The 26,664-nt window shown below is 47.8% G+C and overlaps 1 protein-coding gene across 23 annotated transcripts in view; it reads right to left on the reverse strand.

Annotated features, from left to right (window-relative positions):
* GMPR (guanosine monophosphate reductase) overlaps nucleotides 1–26,664 on the reverse strand; it is a 60,570-nt gene that overhangs the window by 30,039 nt on the left and 3,867 nt on the right. For 20 of the 23 annotated variants that reach the window (XR_015152512.1, XR_015152507.1, XR_015152508.1 and 17 more), the window contains exons 2-4: nucleotides 21,406–21,525; nucleotides 17,538–17,621; nucleotides 12,148–12,321 (exon numbers count right to left, since the gene is read on the reverse strand). Coding sequence is in view for 6 of the 23 variants with exons in the window: in XM_086370194.1 (XP_086226320.1) it covers nucleotides 12,148–12,321; nucleotides 17,538–17,621; nucleotides 21,406–21,525 (378 nt within the window). In the remaining 17 variants the exon portion in view is untranslated. The remainder of the gene's footprint in view (nucleotides 1–12,147; nucleotides 12,322–17,537; nucleotides 17,622–21,405; nucleotides 21,526–26,664) is intronic. The other 3 variants (XR_015152513.1, XR_015152501.1, XM_086370193.1) reach the window with 1 other exon arrangement.

Here is a 26,664-nt window from a genome sequence, read left to right on the forward strand (position 1 = left end):
GCAAGAGTACTGGAGTGGGGTGCCACCGCCTTCTCCAAAGTATACGTATAGATGGAAATATACACCAAAATGCTGATAAAACATGTCCTGGTGAGGGAATATTCTGACTTTTATCAATAATTCCTTACAATTTCTTGAGTTTGACAGTAGAAACTGCATTACTTTTACAATTGAAAGTTATAGTTTCTGTTTTCTTAGGGTTTTTTTTTTTCTCCTAAGCATACAACTCTGAACCTGGAAAAAAACTTAGTAGGAATCCAAGAAGGGCTTCCCTGGTGGCTCAGCATAAAGAATCTGCCTGCAGTGAAGGAGCTGCAGAAGACACAGGTTCGATCCCTCGGTCGGGAAGATTGCCCTGGAAGAGGGCAGAGGAACCCATTGCAGTACTCTTCCCTGGAGAATCCCATGGACAAAGGAGCCTGGCAGATACAGTGCATAGGGTCGCAGAGAGTCAGACACAACTGAAGTGACTTAGCATGCACACAGGAACCCAAGAAACAGCAGGCCAAGCTCTCATTCTTCCTCCCTGGTTGACTTGCTAAAAATTCAAAATAAATTTTACAAATAAAAATCAATTAGAAGTTAAAAATAAAACACCTAAAGAAGCTACTCGAAGCTCCCTACAAGGTTTCACTTTCACTGTGGATTTCTCTCTCCATTCTGGTATTGCCTACAGACCAGTTTAAAAGGGTTCACTTTATACCAAAGAAGTCAATTCAAATCACCTCAGATGGACATAGCAAGTATAACCATGTGAGGTCAAGGTAGGTTTAAAAGTGTGGAGGGAGCTGATGCCATTAAGAGTCCAGGGGCTTCTCAAGGTGTCCCCATGTCCCCTGAGCTGCCTTCGGGGCTCCTGAACCAGAGGCGGGCACCACAAAGAGGACTGAGCATGGAAAAACCCAGAGTGATGACGAAAAGCCTCCAGCCCGAGGACCACACAACAAGAATGCTGATGACCAGGAGAGGACTTTGAGTGTCCCCTTGCAGAACAAAAACCTATCCAAGTTTGAAACCAAGACGGGCAAACACAAAAGCTGAAAGGAGAAGTCACGTTCAGAAACACGAGAGGCCCCGGGAGTGTGGTTAGGCTCTGGGGGAAGCCCAGCCCACAGCACAGGCAGCCGGCGGGCTCGGGGTGGGATGCGCTGGGGTGGGGGTGGGTAGTTGGCCGGGGGTGATTAGCGAGCAGTCGGCTTATCTTGGCCAGAAACAGCTTCTGTGGGGAGTGGATACCAGAGGCTCAGAAGGTAGCAGCACGTCCAGCTCGGTCATGACAGGGGCAGCCAGGACAAATAGAAGCCGCAGACCCTAGCTGGGTCCCAGTGCAGACAGGCGGAGATTTCTGTTAGGGCCCCTCTCCCCAGGGAGGCCAAGCACTGTCCGGACACCACCTCCTGCGCCTGTGTCCAGGGCAGGTGGGAGGGCCCAAAGAACACATAAAAGGAACAAAACGAACATTTCACGTACTTCTGTACCATTTAAAAAAGGCCTCTAGGGGCCTCCCTGGTGGCTCAGTGGTTAAGAATCCCCCTGCCAAGGCAGGAGACGTGGCTTCCAATCCTGGTCCAGGAAGATCCCACAGGCCGAGAAGTGACTAAGCCTCTGTGCCACAAGTACTGAAGCCTGAGCACCCTAGAGCTCAGCTCTGCAATGAGAGAAGCCACCATATGAGATGTCCGCCAGCCGCAACTAGAGAAAAGCCTGCGCAGCAACGAAGACCCAGCACAGCCAAAAATTAAATAAATTTTTTTTTTAATTAAAACTTTTAAAAATAAATTAAAAAGTCTTCTGGGAAAAATCCAACCCCAATTCTTCCAGTTCTTCTTTGGACCCAGACATCCATGGCAAGATAACTTCAGAAAGCTGGGGCTGACTGAACGCCCTCCCATTCACTGGGTAATTTTAAGAAAATCATATCCACTCCAAGTCTCCATTTATCCTGCTATAAAGCGGGGCTGATCAGACCCACCTGTCCTTGTCACTGGAGGGTTTACAAAGGAGTTTCACCAATATCCATCTCCAGAACTTTTTCATCATCCCAAACTGAAATTTTATACCCATTAAACAATAAGTTTTCTACCCACTTTTTACTGCCTCTTCAGAAGTCTTTTGCCAAGAAAAATCCTTTCTGTAGAATGAGAAAATTTGGAAAACTCAGCAGCAGCCACAGGACTGGGAAAGGTCAGTTTTCATTCCAATCCCAAAGAAGGGCAATGCCAAGGAATGTTCAAACTACTGTACAACTGCACTCATCTCACATGCTAGCAAGGTAATGCTTAAAATCCTTCAAGTTAGGTTTCAACAGCATGTGAACTGAAAACTTCCAGATGTACGAGCTGGATTTAGAAAAGGCAGAGGAACCAGAGATCAAATTGCCAACATCCGCTGGACAGAAAAAGCAAGAGAATTCTAGAAAAAGATCTACTTCTGCTTCATCGACTACGCTAAAGCCTTTGTGTGGATCACAACAAACTGTGGAAAATTCTTAAAAGAGATGGGAATACCAGACCACCTTACCTGTCTCCTGTGAAACCTGCATGCAGGTCAAGAAGCAACAGTTAGAACCAGACATGGAACAACAGACTGGTTCCAAACTGGGGAAGGAGTAGGTCAAGGCTATATGTTGTCACCCTGCTTATTTAACTCACATGCAGAGTACATCATGAGAAATGCCCGGCTGGATGAAGCACAAGCTGGAATCAAGATTGCCAGGAGAAATATCAATAACCTCAGATATGCAGATGACACCACACTAATGGTAGAAAGTGAAGAGGAACTAAAGAGCCTCTTGATGAAAGTGAAAGAGAGTGAAAAAGTTGGCTTAAAGCTCAACATTCAGAAAACTAAGATCATGGCATCTGGTTCCATCACTTCATGGCAAACAGATGGGGAAACAATGGAAACAGTGACAGACTTTATTTTCTTGGGCTCCAAAATCACTGCAGATGGTGACTGCAGTCTTGCAATTAAAAGACGCTCACTCCTGGGAAGAAAAGCTATGACAAACCCAGACAGCATATTAAAAAGCAGAGACATCATTTTGCCTACAAAGGTCCATATAGTCAAAGCTACGGTTTTTCCAGTAGTCATGTACGGATGTGAGAGTTGGACCATAAAGAAGACTGAGTGCAGAAGAAATGATGCTTTTGAACTGTGGTGCTGGAGAAGACTCTTGAGAGTCCCTTGGACTGCAAGGAGATCAGACAAGTCAATTCTAAAGGAAATCAACCCTGAATATTCATTGGAAGGACTGATGCTGATACTGAAGCTTCAATACTTTGGCCACCTGATGCAAACAGCTGACTCATTGGAAAAGACCCTGATGCTGGGAAAGGCTGAGGGCACGAGGAGAAGGCGATGACAGAGGATGAGATGGTTGGATGGCATCACCAACTCGATGAACATGAGTTTGAGTAAACTCCAAGAGACAGCAAAGGACAGGGAAGCCTGGCATGCTGCAGTCCATGGGGTCACAAAGAGTCGGACAGGACTGAGCAACTGAGCAAGCAGCCAACAGCAGCAGACTGAATCTGGCCTGAGGGCCAACTCCTGACAGAAAGTGCTGGAACATCAATGCCAGAGTCTTCCCCCATGCACCCGAGGATCTCTCTCTATTTACCTGGGCATCCCAGGGAGTAGGAGATGCCACCAAGGCAATAACCACCTTTCACATGAAAAACACAAGCAACCAAATTTACTGCGTGACTCTCGAAGACACACATCAGCTGAATCTTGGGGGCCCTTCCTAGCTCCTACCGCAGTTTCAGTTTACATCAGTTCCAAAGAGAGGATGAGCCAGAAAATCTAGGCTAACTTGGCCTGAGAGGGCATCTGCGCTTCAGGGAGGTAAATTCTGGTGCCCACGGCCGCCACCTTTGAGAACACTGAAGAGCATCACCCGCCCCACCCTCCTGCCTCCCCAGAAAGAGGCATAGAGCAGGCAGGGCCCCCGTGTGACTCAGAACCTTGTGTGACCATGAAATGCTGGAGAAAAGGATCCAGACAGGTGTCTGAGCCACTGGCCACACAGAGAAAGGCCAAGGACGTGCCCACAGCTTTCCAAGGGTCTGCCAACAGTGGCTGACTTGACATTGCCCAGCAGAGCAGAGCTAGTCTCCTCTGAACAGATTAGGTGTCACAAGCCTGTGTCCTCAGGGCCAGATCAGAAAGAGCCACCAGCACAAAAGCACCTCCCAGACCCAACCTGGGTTTTGCAGGTGGCTCTCGTGGTAAAGAATCTGTCTGCCAACACAGGAGACACAGGACACCGTGGGTTTAATCTCTACGTTGGAAAGAGCCCCTGGAGGAGGAAATGGCAACCCACTCCAGTATTCTTGCCTGGAAAATTGAATGGACAGAGGAGCCTGGTGGGCTACAGTCCATAGGGTCGGACACGATTGAACCCACAAAAGAGACCCAACATAGGAACCTCTCCGTCACAAGGAGCCTGAGCTGGGAGGGGGTCTGGCTGCAGCAGGGTGCAATGAGGGGGCCTGGAAAGGGGGATTCCAGACCCTGGGGACACACCATCTAGCTCAGTCCCACCTCTCACTGGCTGTGTGAACATCAAAAAGTTTCTTGACCCCTCTAAGCTGAAGCCTCCCACCAACTAAAGTAGGTGCTCTTAGCCTTATTCGAGCACGAGTTATCACAAAAGACAAGTGCCTGGTCCTTGCTAGTGCCTCTTTCCACAGTCCCTGGAATCCACCCAAGAACACACCATTCCCATTCCTCTCGGAAAGCCACCAGGCAGAGGCCCAGAGGACTTGTCACACTCTAACACTCAGCACCTTCACAAGCCCCTTTTCTGCCAGTGACATTCTCTAAACATCCCCGCTTCCTCCCTCCTGACCTGCAGCGGTGCTTTCCTTAGGTGAAAGGTAAGAAGCAAAGGGTCCACGTGAATCCCAGATGTGCTGGGCAATGGGAGCAGCAAGCCTGGAACTGGGGCTCTGCCAAGACGCTTCTGAGCCGCCCTTCCGTTCACTGCAGAGTAACCATCAGGACAGCACTCAGCATCCCCTAAGTTATCTACCTTTCATTTCCTCATCAGTGGACAAGTACATCCTCACAACACCTCCAAATGCCACGAGAAAAATTATCTTCCTAAAGACCAAGGGTGTTAAGAGTACTGGAGGTTTCCACGTGAACCTGAGGGGTCAGTGTAGGTAAAGCAGCCAGGGGAGAAAGGCTAGAGCCTCCTGCTCATCACTGGGGAGACCAATCCCAACACTGGGAACACGCCCCCTGGGCAGTCGGCAGGCGCTGCAGAGGAACACTGGAAAGTGTCACCCCGTACCCCCCCGACGCTGCCTCGCCGGGGAAGAGGCACAGAGCAGGCGGGGCCTCCGTGTGGCTCAGCACCCCTGGGTGCCCAGGGGGCGTGGGAACTCAGTGTCACTCTCCCCCTCCCCACCTCAACCCCACCCCAGCAGCCCCCAGGCACTGCACTAGGCCCTTTCCCTGCCCTGCCAGCCCACCTCCTTCCTGCATCGCCCGTCTCCCCTGCTCCTCTCCCTGGAGCTGGAAGCCAGGCTCCACAACAGGCAGCCTGCTCAGCCCCGGGTACAGCCAGCTGTGAGCTAAACTCACCAGCAACCGTGTGCAGGGTGCACTGGGAGCTCTGGGGCGCTGGGGCATTTCTGCTCTCACTGTCCTTATTTCAAAAAGTGGCTCATGTTTTCTCCTTCTTCTTAAAACTAATAAACACCCCCTCATCCCACCCCCATTTCTCTTCTCCATCAGCCTCCCGCCTCTGGTTCAGATCCCAGAGCATGTGCCCTCAATGGTACTTGCCCACTTGCCACTGGGTGACTACTGCACCCTTACCATCAGCCCATCTGATCCCCATGATGACGCTCCAACCATTTTTATCTCGACCAGCTTTTCACAAGGAGAAGAATGAGCTTCGGGAGGTAGGCGATGTCCCCAACGTGGTTCAGCTGAACCATGGTGCTCATATGGCCACACCGACATCAGGGACCCTCAGCGATGTTAATGCTGGTACAACCAGCATGCAGGTAGAGCAAGAGGTCAAGGGCAAGGGAGGCGCCTGGGAAACAGGCTTAAGATTCACCCCAGGAAAAAAAAAAAAAAGATTCACCCCAGGAACAGTATATGACCCCACAGCTTCCACAAAACGATGTGGGCCATCGCAATGGACTACAGAGGCAAAGGCCCAGAAGATATGCAGTAGAATCACCATTTATACGAGGTTCAAAAATAGGCAAATTAAGTGCTGTCCTTTAGGAACGCATTGGTAGATGGCAAAACCAGGGACACTCGAGGAAGGAAAAGAGCACCAAGAAGGGTGGGGCTTTTGTCCGAGGTGGGAGGAGGGGCTGCAGAGTACAGGTGCGCTGAAGGGCCCCTGCTTTTATGACTGTTTATTAAACACCCGTGGATGTTTAATGGCTTTGGATGGAGGCAACGCAAAAACAATACCCAGTTGTGGATGTGACTACTGATAGAAGCAAGGTCCCATGCTGTAAAGAGCAATATTGTATAGGAACCTGGAATGTCAGGTCCATGAATCAAGGCAAACTGGAAGTGGTCAAACAGGAGATGGCAAGAGTGAACGTCGACATTCTAGGAATCAGCGAACTAAAATGGACTGGAATGGGTGAATTTAACTCAGATGACCATTATATCTACTACTGCAGGCAGGAATCCCTTAGAAGAAATGGAGTAGCCATCATGGTCAACAAAAGGGTCCGAAATGCAGTACTTGGATGCAATCTCAAAAATGACAGAATGATCTCTGTTCGTTTCCAAGGCAAACCATTCAATATTACCGTAATCCAAGTCTATGCCCCAACCAGTAACGCTGAAGAAGCTGAAGTTGAATGGTGCTATGAAGATCTACAAGACCTTTTAGAACTAACACCCAAAAAAGATGTCCTTTTCATTATAGAGGACTGGAATGCAAAAGTAGGAAGTCAAGAAACACCTGGGGTAACAGGCAAATTTGGCCTTGGAATACAGAATGAAGCAGGGCAAAGGCTAATAGAGTTTTGCCAAGAGAACGCACTGGTCATAGCAAGCACCCTCTTCTAAAAACACAGGAGAAGACTCTACACATGGACATCACTAGATGGTCAACACCGAAATCAGATTGATTATATTCTTTGCAGCCAAAGATGGAGAAGCTCTATACAGTCAGCAAAAACAAGACTGGGAACTGATTGGCTCAGATCATGAACTCCTTATTGCCAAATTCAGACTGAAATTGAAGAAAGTAGGGAAAACCACTAGACCATTCAGGTACGACCTAAACCAAATTCCTTATGATTATACAGTGGAAGTGAGAAATAGATTTAAGGGACCAGATCTGATAGAGTGCCTGATGAACTATGGAGTGAGGTTCGTGACATTGTACAGGAGACAGGGATAAAGACCATCCCCATGGAAAAGAAATGCAAAAAAGCAAAATGGCTGTCTGGGGAGGTCTTACAAATATCTGTGAAAAGAAAAGAAGCAAAAAGCAAAGGAGAAAAGGAAAGATATAAGCCTCCAAATGCAGAGTTCCAAAGAATAGCAAGAAGAGATAAGAAAGCCTTCCTCAGCAATCAATGAAAAGAAATAGAGGAAAACAACAGAATGGGAAAGACTAGAGATCTCTTCAAGAAAATTAGAGATACCAAGGGAACATTTCATGCAAAGATGGGCTCGATAAAGGACAGAAATGGTATGGACTTAACAGAAGCAGAAGATATTAAGAAGAGGTGGCAAGAATACACAGAAGAACGGTACAAAAAAGATCTTCACAACCAAGATAATCACGATGGTGTGATCACTCACCTAGAGCCAGACATCTGGAATGTGAAGTCAAGTGGGCCTTAGAAAGCATCACTACGAACAGAGCTAGTGGAGGTGATGGAATTCCAGTTGAGCTATTTCAAATCCTGAAAGATGATGCTGTGAAAGTGCTGCACTCAATATGCCAGCAAATTTGGAAAAGTCAGCAGTGGCCACAGGACTGGAAAAGGTCAGTTTTCATTCCAATCCCAAAGAAAGGCAATGCCAAAGAATGCTCAAACTACCACACAATTGCACTCATCTCACACGCTAGTAAAGTCATGCTCAAAATTATCCAAGCCAGGCTTCAGCAATACGTGAACCATGAACTTCCAGATGTTCAAGCTGGTTTTAGAAAAGGCAGAGGAACCAGAGATCAAATTGCCAACATCCTCTGGATCATGGAAAAAGCAAGAGAGTTCCAGAAAAACATCTATTTCTGCTTTATTGACTATGCCAAAGCCTTTGACTGTGTGGATCACAACAAACTGTGGAAAATTCTGAAAAAGATGGGAATACCAGACCACCTGACCTGCCTCTTGAGAAACCTACATGCAGGTCAGGAAGCAACAGTTAGAACTGGACGTGGAACAACAGACTGGTTCCAAATAGGAAAAGGAGTATGTCAAGGCTGTATACTGTCACCCTGCTTATTTAACTTCTATGCAGAGTACATCATGAGAAACGCTGGGCTGGATGAAGCACAAGCTGGAATCAAGATTGCTGGGAGAAATCTCAATAACCTCAGATATGCAGATGACACCACCCTTATGGCAGAAAGTGAAGAGGAACTCAAAAGCCTCTTGATGAAAGTGAAAGAGGAGAGTGAAAAAGTTGGCTTAAAGCTCAACATTCAGAAAACAAAGATCATGGCATCTAGTCCCATCACTTCATGGGAAATAGATGGGGAAACAGTGGAAACAGTGTCAGAGTTTATATTTTTGGGCTCCAAAATCACTGCAGATGTTGACTGCAGCCATGAAATTAAAAGATGCTTACTCCTTAGAAGGAAAGTTATGACCAACCTAGATAGCATATTCAAAAGCAGAGACATTACTTTGCCAAGAAAGGTCCGTCTAGTCAAGGCTATGGTTTTTCCAGTGGTTGTGTATGGATGTGAGAGTTGGACTGTGAAGAAAGCTGTGCGCTGAAGAATTGATGCTTTTGAAATGTGGTGTTGGAGAAGACTCTTGAGAGTCCCCTGGACTGCAAGGAGATCCAACCAGTCCATTCTAAAGGAGATCAGCCCTGGGATTTCTTTGGAAGGAATGATGCTGAAGCTGAAACTCCAGTACTTTGGCCACCTCATGCGAAGAGTTGATTCATTGGAAAAGACTCTGATGCTAGGAGGGATTGGGGGCAGGAGGAGAAGAGGACAGCAGAAGATGAGATGGCTGGATGGCATCACCAACTCGATGGACATGAGTTTGAGTGAACTCCAGGAGTTGGTGATGGACAGGGAGGCCTGGCATGCTGTGATTCATGGGGTCACAAAGAGTCAGACACAACTGAGCGACTGAACTGATTAAACACCTCTGTTTTATGCCCTTGTTTGTATGTATGTCATATTTCACAACTGAATACTTCAATTATCTAAGACAAAAAAGTAGAGCCACTAGATTGCTTCGTTCAAAAAGTGTAATTTCTGGTCACTAAGTACTGGAGGTGCACTGGAATGACCTGGAAAGATCTAGATCCCACTACCAGAGAGCAGGGGTAATGTCAACAGCAACCCAGAAGTACTCACCAGAAGGAATCAACAAAGGACCTCTCCTGCTCAAATATTTGTCCTACTTCTACCATCCCAGTCATCACTGCACAGAGTTTGTGTTTAACACCAAATGTTTGCAGGGCTCCCAGGTCCCAGCAGAGGGGAGGGGGTGTCTGCCCTCCCGGGAGGCCAGTTTTCTCATTCCTCCGTTGCCACAGATGACTAGGGGCAGAGGAGCCAGCTGGGGCCTCAGGACTAGATACATATCCTTGCTGGGTCACGACAGGAGCCTGAGGAAGCTGCCCAGCTCAGGACTGAGAAACAGAAGACTGGTCACGTGTATGGCCCAGTGGAAGGAGGGAGCTTCAGCATTAAAGTTAACAAGGATGGGGCATGTTTACAGGTCTCCAGGGGCAGAGTCTGGACTCTGAATTCTGACCACCCTGACCTCAAACCCCAGCTCTGCCACTCCACAAGGTGTGCCACACTCACAAGGGTGTGCCCTTGTGAAAATCCCAAAGTCAAAGGATCAGGAATAAGGCTTTCTCATCTGCAGTAAACTTGGGACAACAGTTCCTACTCTTTACAGAGATGCTGTAAAGAGAAAGTACAGAAGGAAGCCTCCTGAAACGGAGGAGTGAGAGTGTCAGTCACTCAGTCGTGTCTGACTCTTTGCAACCCCATGGCCCATGGTCTGCCGGGCTTCTCTGCCCATGGGATTCTCCAGGCAAGGATGCTGGAGTTCACTGCCCTTCCCTTCTCCAGGGTACGTTCCCAACCCAGGGGTCGAACTTCGGTCTCCTGCATTGCAGGTGAATTCTCTACCTTCTGAGAAACATGCTGGTAAGTCTGGTAAGTCGCTTCAGTCGTGTCCGACTCTTTGCGACCCCATGGACTGCAGCCCACCAGGCTCCTCCGTCCATGGGATTTTCCAGGCAAGAGTACTGGAGTGGGGTGCCATCACCTTCTCCAGGAACTCAATAAATGGTGTTTCTTTATCAAAACCCAACAATGCTGGCAGCACTCTTATGGAGGTGAAATGAATCTTGCTGTTTCCCCCCCAACTTCAAACATGGTACAGCTGGTTGACCTCAGGACAATACTTGATGCTTTCTTCTCACTTGATTGGAAAGCATAAAAATACTTATCTCAAAAATTTGGGGGGGAGGGGCTGCCCTGGTGGCTCAGTGGTAAAGAATCCACCTGGCAGTACAGGAGACAAGGGTTCAATCCCTGGTCCAGGAAGATCCCACATGCTATGGAGCGACTAAGCCCGAGCAGCACAACTACTGAGCCTGTGCTCCAGAGCCCGGGAGCTGCGACCACTGAGCGACGTTCCCTAGAGCCCGTGCTCCACAAGAAAAGAAGCCACTGCAAGGAGAAGCTCGTGCAACGCAACGAGAGAGTAGCTCCCGCTGGCCACAACCCTATAGAAAAGTTTGAGCAGCAACAAAGACCCAGCACACCCAGAAATAAATAAAAATATATTTTTAAAATGTTCTGGAAATCCTTCACAGGTGATTTAACTTTGTCAACAGAATACCAATTCCTGTCTCCCAACTTCCTTAAAATGATGAAATGTGAAGATAAATTAAAAATTTGTAAAAGGAAGACACAGAGAACAGACTTGTGCTTGTCAGGGTGGAAGGGGGACTGGGGAAAGGATGGTTTGGGAGTTTGGGATTAGCAGATGCAAACTATTATGTACAGAGTGGATAAACAACAAGCTCCCATGGTATAGTGCAGGGAACTATATTCAACATCTTGTGATATACCATAACAAGAAAGACTATGAAAAAACGTATATGTGCACATATGTATAACTAAAGCACTTTGCTGTACAGCAGAAATTAACACAACATTGTAAATCCACTAAACAATAAAATAAATTGTAAAAAAGAAAAGAACTGGGTTCGAAAAAACTTATAAAAAGAGAGGTAAATTATCTAGTGGTCAATCAGTAAGCACCATGTTAATTAAGACCAATAAAGACACATAATTACCATATAAATTTTCCAAAAGCCCAAATTTAACCCTAAAGCTTCTAGTTCTTTTTTCTATACATCTATGTTTCCCAACGATAACAGACACACATTCTCATCAGTAAAGGTGTAAAAAATTAGTAAAATACCCTCCTCAAAAGGTAGGGAAGTTCAAAAATAAAGATCCTAGATAAAGCAATACACCAACTGATTTGCAAATAATAGCTGACTATGGCGAAATGTTCATATTGTGGATTTCAACTCTCACAGCAGTTTTCTCCTAGCAAGGAGAGTAGGGCAGAGATGACAAATATGATAAAGAGAAAACCAACTGTGTTGTTTTTATTTTTTTTAAATAGACTCTGTTAAGCAGTGACATACACCTTGGTTTAAAGGTCTCATATGGTATGAGACACTTGATGATATTTAGCAGAGACAAGGAGCCGACACCCTATGGCGTTGATCTGGATTTTACTTTGTATAGCGGAGCCACTTCTCAGATCTTCGCAGCTGCTGCCTGTGCTTTTCCCACTGATTCTCAACTATTCTTCTAGAAAGAAGGCACCAAAAGCTCCCAAGAGAACACAGCTCTCCCAACACACCATGTAACTCTTTTCTGCTTCCCCATCTAGAGGGTCATCCCATTACACTTACCATGATGGTGTGTTCTGGAAATCTGGACCGGACCAGCTTCACGAACTCCACAAAATGCTCTGAGTACCCATTGGCCACATCCAGGCAAATAAACTTAACCTGCGGCACAGCTTCCAGGATGTTGCTCATCTTTTCCAGATCATCCTTCCCACTGCCCGAACTCACGGCTACATGCTGTACCGAATAAACCAAGAGGTGTAAGACAGGAATGGTAAGTGGCGTTCAGAGGCCAGACCCTGCCTCCATCCACCCTCCAGTTCTGGGGACAGTACCGTGCCCGTCTGAGGTTCACCCTGATCACACACACAGGGGACCGGCTCAAGAAACGTGCAGCAGCAGAGGCAAAGGAGATTCTCACGGTCAGTTATCTAAACTGACCATTGTCTTTTCCAACACTAAACGGCATATAAATGCTAAACTGAGCCCTGCACCTCGGCCACACAATCTCATCCATGGCTTTTGTTCAATTTCCTCAAGCTTTCCACGTGGCCATCAAACCAGTCAATCTTAAAGGATATCAACCTTGAATACTCATTGGAAGGACTGATGCTGAAGCTTCACTACTTTGGCCACCTGATACGAAGAGCCAGTCTTAGAAAAGACCCTGATGCTCGGAAAGACTGAAGGCAGAAGAAGGGGATGGCAGAGGATGAGATAGTTGGATAGCATCATCAATTCAATGGGGAGATGGTGAGGGACAGGGATGGCTGGCATGCTGTAGTCCATGGGGTTGCAAAGAGTCGGACACGACTTGGCAACTGAACAACATCGCCACGTGGAAAGCAGAACCACGTGGAGTGGCTGGTGCAAATTCTCCTCTTGGAGCAGAGGAGAGGCAAGGAGAACCAGGTGACCAGTCTGCTCGGGTTCCTCACGCCCAAGCCGTGGCCTTACCCTGAGCATCCCACTGAGATGGGGGTGGGGGAAGAGAGAGGGAAGGATGTCTAAAACCTCCCTGATAAAACTCCTTCCTGTTTTCATTTTTACTCCCAATACCACATTATCACAACATGCAAACTGTGCTCTCCCAGTGCAGGAGGTCCAAGTTCAACCCCTGGTCAGGGGAACTAGATCCCACATGATGCAGCTAAGATCCAGTGCAGCCAAATAAGTATTTTTTAAAAAGAGAGAAGAAAAATGACATACAAGTCTTAATGTCTCCAATAAAAAAGACAAAATGTCCCAAAGCACAAGAATGAACGAGACTGAAAGGATCCTTCCTATCTGCGCTGGGACGTGTTTCCATCTGATGCCGCCACCTCCTCCTCCGTGATACCCTCTCCCCCAACATTCCTCAGCACCGGTGCCTCCAACCCACCCCTGTGCGGCTCTCAAAATCTGCTCTGTGGGTTTTAGTAGTTTATGCCTCATTAAAACTAGCCTGTGGGACTGTGCCCAGAGTTTGCGTCTCACGTTCTATGATGTATTTATTTTTTATAAATTTAAAATTTGTAAATTCAATATTTTAGCTCACACCTCTAAACTATAAACTGCCGGTGAGCAGCACATCTTACTATCCTTTGTTAGTCCCCCCAAACCACAAATCACAACTCAACCCCACAGGCTGAGTGTAAAGCGACTGATAATGTGACACACACCGATGCCCACCTTCCCTCCCATGACAGTCTGACCGGTCCCCAAGGCCACAGGTTCTGTCCCTCCCACTCAGCTCTGCTCTCTTTTTAATCTTTCATTTCTGTTACAGTTTTGCAGCTGGGACTGGAGACTGGTTAGTTTCTCTCGGTGCCACTGAGTTTACCATGCGTTCCCTTTTTAATGAGCTTTGACTTCGGTGGCAGTGGGGTAGTAAGTGGAATGATCGCCCTTGGTAATGAAAGCCCCGGTTCTGATTTGCAGTGCGCTGCTGGAAACTCACGCTCCCCAAACTTCCTCCAGAGAAGACGGGGAGAAGGTGAAACAGAGATAATCCATTAGAATAAAGTATGCCAAAAAGAAAAGACTCGAGTGTGAGCCAGAACTATTTTGTCTCTGAAACCACCTCTCCGCCAATCAAAATCCACACACGGTCATGGCACAGCAAAGAAAAATAGCCAGAAACTAGTGTAACTTCAAAAGCGGTACAATATGAAGTCCTTTTCCGATCCAGATGATCTGACCATGGAGGAAACCATCTCCAGTGTAGAGATGTCTCTTCGGTATGGATGCAGGACCACCCAAGCGTGCCAGGATCAAGATGCAGGACCACCCAAAGGTGCCAGGATCAAAGACTGGCATGTTCTACTGGATTTATTATTTTCAAATCGCCTTTATTTTTTCTCAGTAACAGCTTTATTGAGATCTAGTCACACACACTTCATCTATTTAAAGTGCACAGTTTAGTGGGTTTTAGTATATTCAGAGTTGTGCAACCGTCACCACAATCAATTCTAGAACATTTCATCGACCTGCAAGAGAAATCGCCACACCCTTTAGCCCTCACTCTCAACTAATCCACTTCTGTCTCTACAGGTTTCCCTTGTCTCAACATTTCACGTACATAGAATCATATACGGGGCTTTTTGTGTCTGGCTTTTTCACTTAGCAAAATGTTTTTGAAACAAGAGTGAAGCGGACCTTTAAAAGAATGACACAGACCAAGGACACAACACAAACAGTTTTTGTTGTTGCTCAGTCACTAACTCGACTTAGCACGCCGAGGCGACGGTGAGTAAAAGGACGTGTGCTTATCTTCTCCTGAGAGAGCATCAACATCACAACTAGCTGCTGAGCCGCCATGGGCAGGAGGACGTTGGAACCCTCAACAAAAGCTGATCAGAACCAAATACGCTCAAGATGGAGAACAAGCAGACTTCCACTAGAAACTGAGCCTGAGCACATGCTCACTGTAACACATCAGCAAGCTAAACGACACACCACAGGCACCGTGACAGTTCCAAGGCCGCCCGTCAAGGACCAAAGAGTTGGCAGTGGCCCAGTTCCTGGAAATCTCCACCCCCTCACTAAAATAGATGGAATAATCCTCCCACTCATTATCCTATGAAATTACCCAGGCCATAGAAGCTAGTGAAAGTGACAAGTTGAAAGTGTTAAGTCACTCAGCTCATTGTGTATAATTCTTTGCGACCCCATGGACTGTAGCCCACCAGGATCCTCTGCCCATGGAATTCTCCAGGGAAGAATACGGGAGTGGGTTGCCATGCCCCTCTCCAGGGGATCTTCCCAACCCAGAGATCAAACTTGGGTCTCCCACATTGCAGGCAGATTCTTTACTGACTGAGACAGCAGGAAAGCACCCCATAAAAGCTGCTGCTGCTACTGCTGCTAAGTCGCTTCAGTCGTGTCCAACTCTGTGCGACCCTACAGACGGCAGCCCACCAGGCTCCCCCGTCTCTGGGATTCTCAAGGCAAGAATACTGGAGTGGGTTGCCATTTCCTTCTCCAATGCATGAAAATGAAAAGTGAAAGTGAAGTCGCTCAGTTGCGTCCGACTCTTCGAGACCCCATGGACTGCAGCCTACCAGCCTCCTCCGTCCATGGGATTTTCCAGGCAAGAGTACTGGAGTGGGCTGCCATTGCCTTCTCCACCATAAAAGCTAACCACACATTTCAAACTTCCCAGGTGACACTAGTGGTAAAAGAAACTGCCTGCCAGTGCAGGAGATGTAAGAGGTGTGGGTTCAATGTCTACATCGGGAAGATCCCCTTGAGAAAGGCATGACAACCCACTCCCGAGTCCTTCCCTGGAGAATCCTATGGACACAGGAGCCTATCAGGCTACAGTCCAGAGACTCGCAAAGAGTCAGACAAAACGGAGGCAACTGAGCACTAGCACCACATTTCAAGGCCACTCTTGCCTTCTGAGATGGCCCACACTCTGTGGTATGTGTTCCTTCCAGATAAATCCGCTTCTTACCTATCTCTTTGGGCTTCCCAGGTGGCATGAGTGGTAAAGGACCTGCCTGCCAATGCAGGAGACATAAAAGATGTGGGTTTGATCCCTGGATCAGGAAGATCCCTGGAGGAGGGCATGGCAACTCACTTCAGTATTCTTGCCTGGAGAATCCCTATGGACAGAAGAGCCTGGTGGGCTACAGTCCATGGGGTCAAAGAGTTGGACACGACTGAAGCCACTTAGCATGCAGCGCACCCATCACTTTGTCTCTCATGAATTCTTTCTGCGATGAAACATCAAGAACTCGAGCTTCATTAGGTCCTGAAACCCCAGGGTGTGAGATCAGTTGAAAGCCCGTGGGTTTGGTTGGGTTTGAGTCCCAGCTATGTGGGTCCAAGTCTCATTCTGAGGTGAACAGTTTCATTTCCAAGGTTCCTTCATGTTGTAGCATGAATCAATACTGTATTGCCCTTAGCTGAATATTCCGCCCTATGGGTATACTAGGTTTTGTTTGTTTGGTCATCAGCTGATGGGCACTTGGGTTGTCTCCACCATTTGGCTACTGTGAATACTGCTACTGTGAACATCTGTGTGGGCTTCTCTGGTGGTTCAGATGGTAAAGAATCGGCCTGCAATGCGGGAGACATGAGAGACCTCGGTTCGAGCCTTGGGTTGGGATGATCCCCTGGAGGAGGGCACGGCAATCCACTCAACTATTCTTGCCTGGAGAATCCCCAGGGACAGAGGACCCTGGTGGTCTGCAGTCCATGGGGTTGTAAAGAGTCAGACATGACTGAGCGACTAAGCATGCCTCAATATCTGTGTATAAGGTTTTGTGTGAACATGTATTTTTACACCTGTTGGGTCTATTCTAGGAATAGAATTGTTAGGTGACATGGTAACTCCTATGCTCAACCTTCTGAGAAATGGCCGGACTGTTTTCCAAAGCAGTGGCACCATAATACAATCCCACCAGCCATGTCGAGGGTTCCCATTGCTGCACACCTACACCAATACTTTGTGCTATCTGCCTTTCTCACTGAAGTCATCCTGGAGAGCATACTGTTTATTCTGCTCCATCATATTCAGCTCCAATTATAACTTATTATAATTAGATGGGTTTTTTTTCTAGATAAAAGGCATGTTTGGAACAGACTCAATCCCTGGCAGGATTGACCTTGCTGGGACCTCCACAAGCTCTCATGACAAAACACTTCACTTTCCAAGGGAAAAAAATAGGCTCCTTATAGGTAAATCATATTTTTTAAAAGGAGTACAGAACAGGTTTCCTTGGCAAATTCCTAGCACCAATCAAGGGCTGGGGACTCACTATCGCCTTCCCCAGTTTCTCTTTGGGACTGTGTCTGTTGTTATTGCTCAGTTGCTAAGTTGACTACAGAGCACCGGGCTTCCCTGTCTTTCACTATCTCCTGGGAGTCTGTGTCTCTATCTGCTGCCAACTCAAATCCTTTTGACTACCCTGATGATTTCCTTTCCAGGGCAACAAAGGCCATTTATAACCAGCGTAGAGTCTTACCTGCAGGCATTCTGGGTGATTAGCTGCAAAGAGCTTCCAGTCATCCAGGGTATAATGCTTGTGAATCGCTGTAAACATGGAGTGCTAGGAAACAAAATGGAAAGGCACCGTTAGGACGAGAAGTCAAGGGAGCCCTGCCCCGCCTTCCTCCATATGGCGAGGTTAAACCAGCAACACAAAACCATCCAGTGTTCCAGCCATTCACGCTTCGCTTGCTTTGAATGTGCTCCGAGGAGCCCCAAACAGAGGAAGGTGTAACCAGGGAAATCACAGGACCGTGTTCCATTCTAATCTCATCAGCCAACACAGCATTCAAGATGTAGGAGGCAATGCCAAGAAGCAGGGGTGGGAGAGGATAGGGGAGGGTTCTGAGAGCCCTGGTCCAGCCCACACGTGACAGGCCAAGAGCAGCACAGAGGGCTGGTCTCCTGCTGGTCGGCAGCACAGCCCGAAGGCAAAGTGATGCTTCTTCTTCTTGTTCAGTGGCTATGTCACGTCTGACTCTTTGCAACCCCATGGACTGCATCATGCCAGGCATTCCTGTCCACTTTCTCCCAAAGTTCACTCAAACTCACGTCCATTGAGTTGGTGATGCCATCCAACCATCTCATCCTCCTCTGTTGCCCACTTCTGCCCTCAATCTTTTCCAGCATCGGGGTCTTTTCCAATGAGTCAGCTCTTCACATCAGGTAGCCAAAGTATTGGAGCTTAGTGATGCTTGCTGCTGCTGCTGCTAAGTCGATTCAGTCATGTCCAACTCTGTGTGACCCTATAGACGGCAGCCCACCAGGCTCCTCTGTCCCTGGGATTCTCCAGGCAAGAACACTGGAGTGGGTTGCCATTTCCTTCTCCAATGCATGAAAGTGAAAAGTGAAAGTGAAGTCGCTCAGTCGTGCCCGACTCTTTGCGACCCCATGGACTGCAGCCTACCAGGCTCCTCCGTCTATGTGATTTTCCAGGCAAGAGTACTGGAGTGATGCTTAGTCAACCCAAAAGAACCTCAGCTTCTATGCGAAAGCTTCTCTTTGTGTTCACGATCTAAACATTTCCTGATAAAAGCTAAACCCATCCATCAGGCAGCTGGTATTCTTGAGGGAAGGAAGTACATAAATCCTAATTCTAAAACTATGACCATCAACCCAGTAAGGGTTTACTGAACATCTATTTTGCGCAAGAACTTCACATACGTTATTTCATGTACTTCTCAGAACAACTTTGTACAACAGCAGTAACTTCGTGGGCAAAGACAGGACTTAAGAAACTGACATTTAAGAAACTTAACAACTGCTTGGCCAAAAGTGGGGCAAAGGACAGAATCAAACTCAAATCTGAATCCAGAACCCAGGCTCCTCCTCCTCCTGTATAGGGGCCTCACTCCTAACTTCTCTCAGTCTATCTCCCCCATTAAAAAATTCTCTGACTTTACTGATGCACGGAACTAACTCAGCATTCTAGAAATGGAAAATTCATAGGACCCACACATAATTAGCTATTTCAGTGAACACTGTTTCATTTATGGAAAGTCTTTCCTGTGCAAATGGGAAGAGCCTAGCAAGTTCTCTGTTTCTCATGAAACAGTAATCTGATATGTGAATTAATCAGGGCTATTAATCACTCCCTGATTCCATGCACTTTTACACAAATACAGAATTCATGAAGAGCAATGGCTGATCACAGCAGAGTGAGGGAAAGATAGGGAGAAAAAAAAACACAAATTCCTTTTCCAATTAATTTGTTAGCCTCCGGCCCAAAGCTCAATGGGGGCTGAGGGCAGACAGATGATGCAACTGATCCTGGACTCAGACCTCAGGCAGACCACCCCCTACACTATTTGGTGAGTTTATAATTTGTTTGAAAATCTTCCTTCTAATCACTGGCTAATAATGAATCCCAGCACCTCCTGAGGTTAGTCATGCTGCCCACAGCAAGAAGCTCTTTCAACTAATTGGATTTATCTTTTCACTTGGCAGGCATTGTCTACGGAAATAGATGCACAGACTCTGAGCATCAGAAGCGCACATTTCACATCGATGATGAGTTAAGATGCACTGAACCTTGAATCCAATGCAGAGGCAGATGCATGAGATGAAGGTTCTGCCCACAGTAACTTTGCCTTTATTTTCCCAAGCCCAGGATACTAGTCCCTTTACAGGCAGAAAGACAGCAGCCGGCTCCAGGGACCTTGAGCTTATATCAGTACTATTATCTGCCAGTGTAAGTTGGGAGGCAGGTCCCTGATGCTAGAGCCAGTCTGGGTTTGCATCTCGGCTCTACGAGATTTCGGCTTTGCTGAAATGCCTTGGGCGAAGTGACCTCTCCTCTCTGTCTCTGGTGGAGTTGCGACCACCTCCTCCACATTCCATCCAGTTCTTGGCACCTAAGGTTTCTATATTGTGATATAATAAATGCTACAGAGCAAAGTGATTCTGTCTTTTTAAAGGTGCCGTCACTCTTCTACTAAATACAACACTTATCTAACATTATAATATGGCATGACATCCGACTTCGTTTTGTATCTCTAATTTCCAAAACTATCACAGGCATTTTCAAGGAAGAAATGGATGCCGGTCTGAAACTTAGCGAGGTCTTGTGAGGCTTCTGGGCACAGCTTTTCAGTGTCCCCCATTGCTTTGATTATAGCAAACAGCCTTCCTCAGCCTCCATGACCTTCCCTGAGCTCCAATGGGCAGATTCAGTTACTGATCAGGCAAGAGAGGGGAGACCAGGGAGCAACAAACAGGGAAGAGCAGCCTGGGAGCAAGGTCCTGTTTCCCCATCAAAGGATACACATGACTATATCTTTGAGCTATTTTTCGGATACTGAAACACCTACCAGGTGGGAGAAGTTAATGATTAAGGATGGTATGCTGCCCACACTCCTGGTGGCTCAAACAGTAAAGAATCCGCCTGCCAGTGCAGGAGACACGGGTTCGATCCCTGGGTCAGGAAGACCCCTAGAGAAGGGAACGGCAACCCACTCCAGTATTCTTGCCTTGAGAATTTCATGGACAGAGGAGCCTGGTGGCCTACCGTCCAGGGGCCGCAAGAGTCAGACACGACTGAGTGACTAACACTACTTCTCACGCTGCCCACAAGCCTGTAGACCGCAGACAATTGGACCTGAAGGTTGAAAACATTGACTCCTATGTACCTCGCCACCAACCCATCAGAAGAATGTCTGAGAGCTGATCACACCCTCTTTGAACAATTACTACAAAACCTGTCACTATCTTCCCCAAGTGCAGACACACAGTTTTGAAGACATTAGTCCACTGTGTCCCCCTTTGCCTGGCAAAGCAACAAGTGTGTTAGTTGCTCAGTCAGTGACACCGTGAACTATAGCCCCCAGGCTCCTCTGTCCATGGAATTCTCCAGGCAAAAATACTGGAGTGGGTTGCCATTTCCTTCTCCAGGGGATCTTCCTGACCCAGGGATCGAACCCAAGTCTCCTGCACTGCAGGTAGATTCAATGGCAAAGCAATAAAGCTATCCTTTTCCACTTCACCCAAAACTCCCCATCATGGGATACATACGACAATATCTTTGAGCTATTTTGCAGATACTTGAAACACCCTCCAGGTGGGAGAAGTTAATGATTAAGAACGGTCTCCAAGATTTGATTGGCACCAATGTAAAAAGAAGCTGAGCTTTGGGCATCAGATCTAGACCATCTCAATGAATACAAAGTCCAGACTCCACCTACCTTCTGATGGAAGAGAGAAAAAGAAGGGCCTCCAGCAACAATCAGACTCAGAACCAATTAGTTTGGCCAAAGTGAATGACCTGAAATGTCTCGCTTTTCTCCTCTCCCCTATGTATGACAACCTGTCCAGTGTGAGCGCCAGAGGGAAAAAGCCCACCGTCCTACCTGTGACATCACCACTGCCATCTCAAACGTCCCCACGGTGTCCATGTTGGCCACAATGATGGGAATCCCCGAGTAGGTCTGCTTCGAGTTCCGAAATGTGAAGGTTCGCTCAAGGTCCACCTATTGCAAGAGGAAAAAGAAGTCTTTGGTTCTTTATGTGATTGGGGCAGAATTTCTAGAGTTTGGAGCGAATGAAAAGACACAAAGGAAGTGTATGTCCCTGGGTCCTGTTAGGGGTTGGGCCAGGGGCTCCAAACACAAGCGAGTCCCTAAGGAAATGGAATCATGGGTTGTTATCCAGGTGCAAAAACTGAACCCAGCTCCTTACAATCCTCAAGAAACCAGGACAAGGCACTGCATGTTCTGCCATCAAGCCCAGCCTCCAAACTGGAAGCTCTCTCCTTCAATAGCCTCTCCCATCTCCCGCCACCTTCTGTCCCCAGCCTGCTTCATGCCAGCCCCAAACATCCACACACAAGTCACTGTTCTCCACTTCTGGAGGGACGGTTCCCCTTCTGGGAAAATCCACTCCAGTCTCCCCTGCCATTCAAGACCCTCCCTTTAATTCCCACCTTCAGAGAGAACTAGGCCTTCACCCTGCAGTCAGCTGCAACCCCCATTAATCCCTTTGCCCTTCAACCTTCTCCACTGTTTCATGACTACCAGCATCTTTCAAAGATAGCCATGTCTGTGCACATAACCACTGGTTTCTGATTTGCAAATACAGCTCCAATTCTACCCTAATTCCAGCTTCAGGGTATTTATGACTAACTCAAGTGATCAGGAATCCAGAATGAGAGCTAAGCCAGGAAGGCGGGCTCAGCAAAAGCAGTGAGTAGGGCCAGGTGTTCGTCAAGAGCTGCTGCTGCTAAGTCACTTCAGTTGTGTCCGACTCTGTTCGACCCCATAGACGGCAGCCCACCAGGCTCTGCCGTCCCTGGGATTCTCCAGGCAAGAACACTGGAGTGGGTTGCCATTTCCTTCTCCAATGCATGAAAGTGAAAAATGAAAGGGAAGTCACTCAGTCGTGTCCGACTCTTCATGACCCCATGGACTGCAGCCTACCAGGCTCCTCCGTCCATGGGATTTTCCAGGCAAGAGTACTGGAGTGGGGTGCCATTGCCTTCTCCACTCCAAGAGCTAGCAGAATTGAAATCATGGTCTCAACCTGGGCCAGATCTCCGGCTGCCATACAAAAGCAGCCATGTATGTGCCCAGATGCAGTGCTCATCCTACGCCTGCTCTTATCTAAGTGCTCTGCTCTTATCTAAGGACCGCCCCCCCCACCCCCCACACACACACCACCACCCCCCCCCCACACACACACCACCATAGGCTCCACTTCCCAGGCTGGTTTCTGGCTGGGTTTGGCCAATGGAGTCACTGGTGGGGCAAGGGAGGAGACAGGCCTGGGTCCAAGAAGAGTAGTTCTGCAGACCCCCTCGGCCCTGGCCTGCCAGGTCATGGTTCTAGCTCACAGAGTGATCCCAGGCCTTGGGACCCTCCCCTTTGGAAGTGGTTTCTCTGCAGCCAATCTCTGGGGTCCCTCGTATCCCCTCTGGCATCTCTGCTGAGCCATGCTGCCTCGCATTAAATTTCCTGTTTTAAATATTCAGTCCTGTCTGTTTCTTTAGTCAGACCCTGCGGGACACGGCCCGCACAGAAGCAAGGGGACGCTTTCCCAAGGAGAACTGGCAGCACAAACCCAGGTGTGAATCCTAAGCTGCCGCAAGAATCTGGACCTACATTAATCCCAGCTGACTAAAGACCACGGCAATAATCATTTCCTACCAGTGTTTATCTAGAGCCTTTTATTTTTCGTTGGAAGTAACTTTCTCTTCTTTTAAATTTATTTTTTAATAAAAATTGCTTTACCCTGTTGTGTTGGCTTCTGCCATACACCGTGAATTGGTCATAATTATATTCTCCCACCCCTCGTCCATCCCATCCTTCTAGGTCATCACAGAGCCAGGCTTAGCTCCATGTAATATAGCAATTTCCCACTAGCTATCTGTTTTACACATGACAGTGTACACATGGCTTCCTTGATGGCTCAGTTGGTAAAGAATCCGCCTGCAGTGCAGGAGACTCTGGTTTGATTCCTGGGTTGGGAAAATCCGCTGGAGAAGGGATAGGCTACCCACTCCAGTATTCTTGGGCTTCTCTTGTGGCTCAGCTGGTAGAGAATCTACCTGCAATGCAGGAGACCTGGGTTCAATCCCTGAGTTGGGAAGATCCCCTGGAGAAGGAAATGGCAACCTGCTCCAGTATTCTTGCCTGGAGAATCCCATGGGCAGAGGAGCCCAGTGGGCTACAATCTATGGGGTCGCAAGAGTTGGACATGACCTAGTGACTAAACCACCACTACCACCACCAGTGCATACACGTCAATGCTACTTTCTCAGTTTGCCCCACCCTCTCCTTCAGCCGCTATGTCCACAAGTCCCTTCTCTACATCTGTGTCTCCATTCCTGTCCTGCAAATAGGTTCCTCAGTACCTGAGTCAGTGGTAGTGAGGTGGATAAACCTAGAGCCTGTTACAGAGTTAAGTGAGTCAGAAAGAGAAAAACAAATACCGCATAGTAACATGCATACACAGAATCTGGAAAAAACGGTACCGATGAACCTATATGTAGGAAGTAACTCTCGCTTTGCCATCAGCATGTCAAGACACCAGGAGACACCTATTTGTAGGAAGTAACCCTCGCTTTGCCATCAGCATGTCAAGACACCAGGGGACACCTAGGTCTTTTGGCCTTTTCACATCTCCTGTTCCTCCACACACAGAAGGCTTCCTGAGCCAATGAGGTCATCAACATGACGACATCGGCCTTAAACAGCATCAGCGAGGGGAAAAGAGATGCTTGACTGCGGGGGCACTGGTGGGAGGCGGCACATCCCTTTCCCCCACTTCCTTTATTACCATGCTTGGTTCTACTTCAGTAAAGCAAGTTCGATCTGCATCCTGAAAGATAACTGATGGGAACTATTAATGGCACCCTTCTGGGCTGCTAATGGCCCTCTAACATTTTGGCTTCGCAGGCTCACGACAATCAGGATTTCTTGGTCTCGAATTACTAATACTCCTTCCAAGAAGCATGGGAATAGCGGCTACACTCTGCACCTGGCTGAGCTCACAATGGTATTTTTTTCTCCTTGGCACTCCAAAAACCTATAGGCAGTAGGCAAAAAGCTGTTCTCCGTGGAAGAGGTCAGCCTTGACAATGAACCCTTCCCCTCATGTCTAGTCTCTTCCACGTGGCAGAGTCTATGCAATCCTTAATTCTGGGAATGAGAAATAAAATATCTGCTCCGACCTTATGTACACGGACAGAAAGACACACACACACACACACACACACACACACACCCTAAAACAGACCAGTTGTTTGCTGAGAGAAATATTTTAAATATCCTAGCCACTAGAAACTAAACTTGGCATTTAATCTGCCACAGCTGGTCAAGGCACCAAATATAGCACCTCCAAACCCCCTCTCTGCCAAGCCTGATTTGAAAGGGCACATAAAGTAATAAGCCACCCCTCCTCCACCTCAAAAATACATGTTTCTACTGCCCTTGCTTCCCTGGTGTCTCAGACGGTAAAGAATCTGCCTGCAAGGGCAGGAGACCCAGGTTCAATCCCTGGGTCAGGAAGATCCCCTGGAGAAGGGAATGGCAACCCACTCCAGTATTCTGGAGAAGCCCACAGACAGTGGGCTATAGCCCATACAGTTGCAAAGAGTCAGACATGACTGGGCAAACACACTTTCACTTTTATCACAGTCAGCCCTACAGCCCATTGTTTGAGGGCCCAAAAGTACAACCAGAAGCCCATCTACCACATTTCTAAATATCTCAATGCCAGGAGCAATGTGTAAGAAGCTGCTGCACAAATTTTGCTCTGTCCTCCTTCCTGGACAACAGTTTCATTCAGGGCCTAGAAAGTACTAGAACATGGCATCATGGGAGCCAGTCCTGGCCATCTCCTCTCGCACACATCCTTTTGTGCACGCAGGGACACTTCAGTCTACATGCTAACCTCCATGTCCACACGCCTATCCCTCAAACAGCAGTGACCTGGCCACTCTCTGAGATAGAGAGGCGAGCATCTGAGCAGCATGGCTGGCCCTTAGAAAGCACACCCCGGGAAGACTCCCCACCCCCACCCCCCTGCCCTCTTGCCCTGTGCAGGCCCTGGAATCAGTTCAAAGTCATCTGGGCAGGAAATCCAGGGTTCTGAGTATCTAGAGCACGGCCCAGAGGGAAAGGCCCAGCCTTCAGCTCTGTCCAGTGAGGAGGGGACAAAAATGGGGTCTGGGGCAGGGGCCTCTTTGGCCTAAATCTATGGATGGTGCCAATTAAAGCAATTCTCTGACTGCGTTACTTGGTACCTATAAGGTTACTTGCTTACCTTGGACTATAAGCGCAGGGCAATGCCTCTCCCCTCTGTGGTCCGAGTGGCTCAAAAGGGTGCAAATAATTCATGTCTGGCTAAGGGTAAGGATGGGATTGTGTTTTGGCTCCCAGTCTCTCAGGGCACTGTGTGGTGGGCCCCAGCCCAGCCCTCTGAACGTGCCTGGCCCCCTGGATGTTTCACCATCACGTGTCAGGATTCAGGGAAGCACGTGTAGTCGCATACCACCACCAAACCACAGTGCTCCACTGTGGAAAGGCTCCAGTGGCCAGCCCCGGCGCCTGTGTGCGCATCAGAATCACGCACGATGATTCCCAAAATACACATGCTCAATCCGCCCCAACCTCCTAAATCAGAACCTTTGTGATGGAGACACTGTGTGTACCTAGGAATGTCTTCCTAGGTGATTCTGATGCATTCATGAAAAGCAAGCCTAGTCAAATCCTCCAATGTTACACAGCCACATTTACAGAGGCTGTTACAGCTGGACTCTCTCTTCCAAAAGGCACTGAAATACCAACCAGTTCAGTACCTGTGAACATGACCTTTTTGGAGATAAGCTCTTTGTGGGTAATCAAGGTAAGATGAGATCATTAAGGTAGGTCCCACTCCAGTATGACTGGTGTTCTTATAAAAAGGGGGAATTTGGACAGAGACACAGCAAGGGAGAATGTTGATTGACGGGGAAGGCAGAGACTGAACAATGCTTGCAGCCAAGGAATAACCAGGCTGTGCGGCAACAACATGAAGGCAGGGGAGAGGCAAGGAAGATTCTCCATCACAGCTCTCAGCAGGAACCCACCCTGCTGACATCTTGACCTGGGGCTTCCAGAACTGAGAGACAG

This window comes from Bos grunniens, chromosome 23 (assembly GCF_055505025.1).
Source record: "Bos grunniens cultivar Pamir isolate PY7600 chromosome 23, Bosgru_T2T1.0, whole genome shotgun sequence".
In the NCBI taxonomy this organism is placed as follows: domain Eukaryota; kingdom Metazoa; phylum Chordata; class Mammalia; order Artiodactyla; family Bovidae; genus Bos; species Bos grunniens.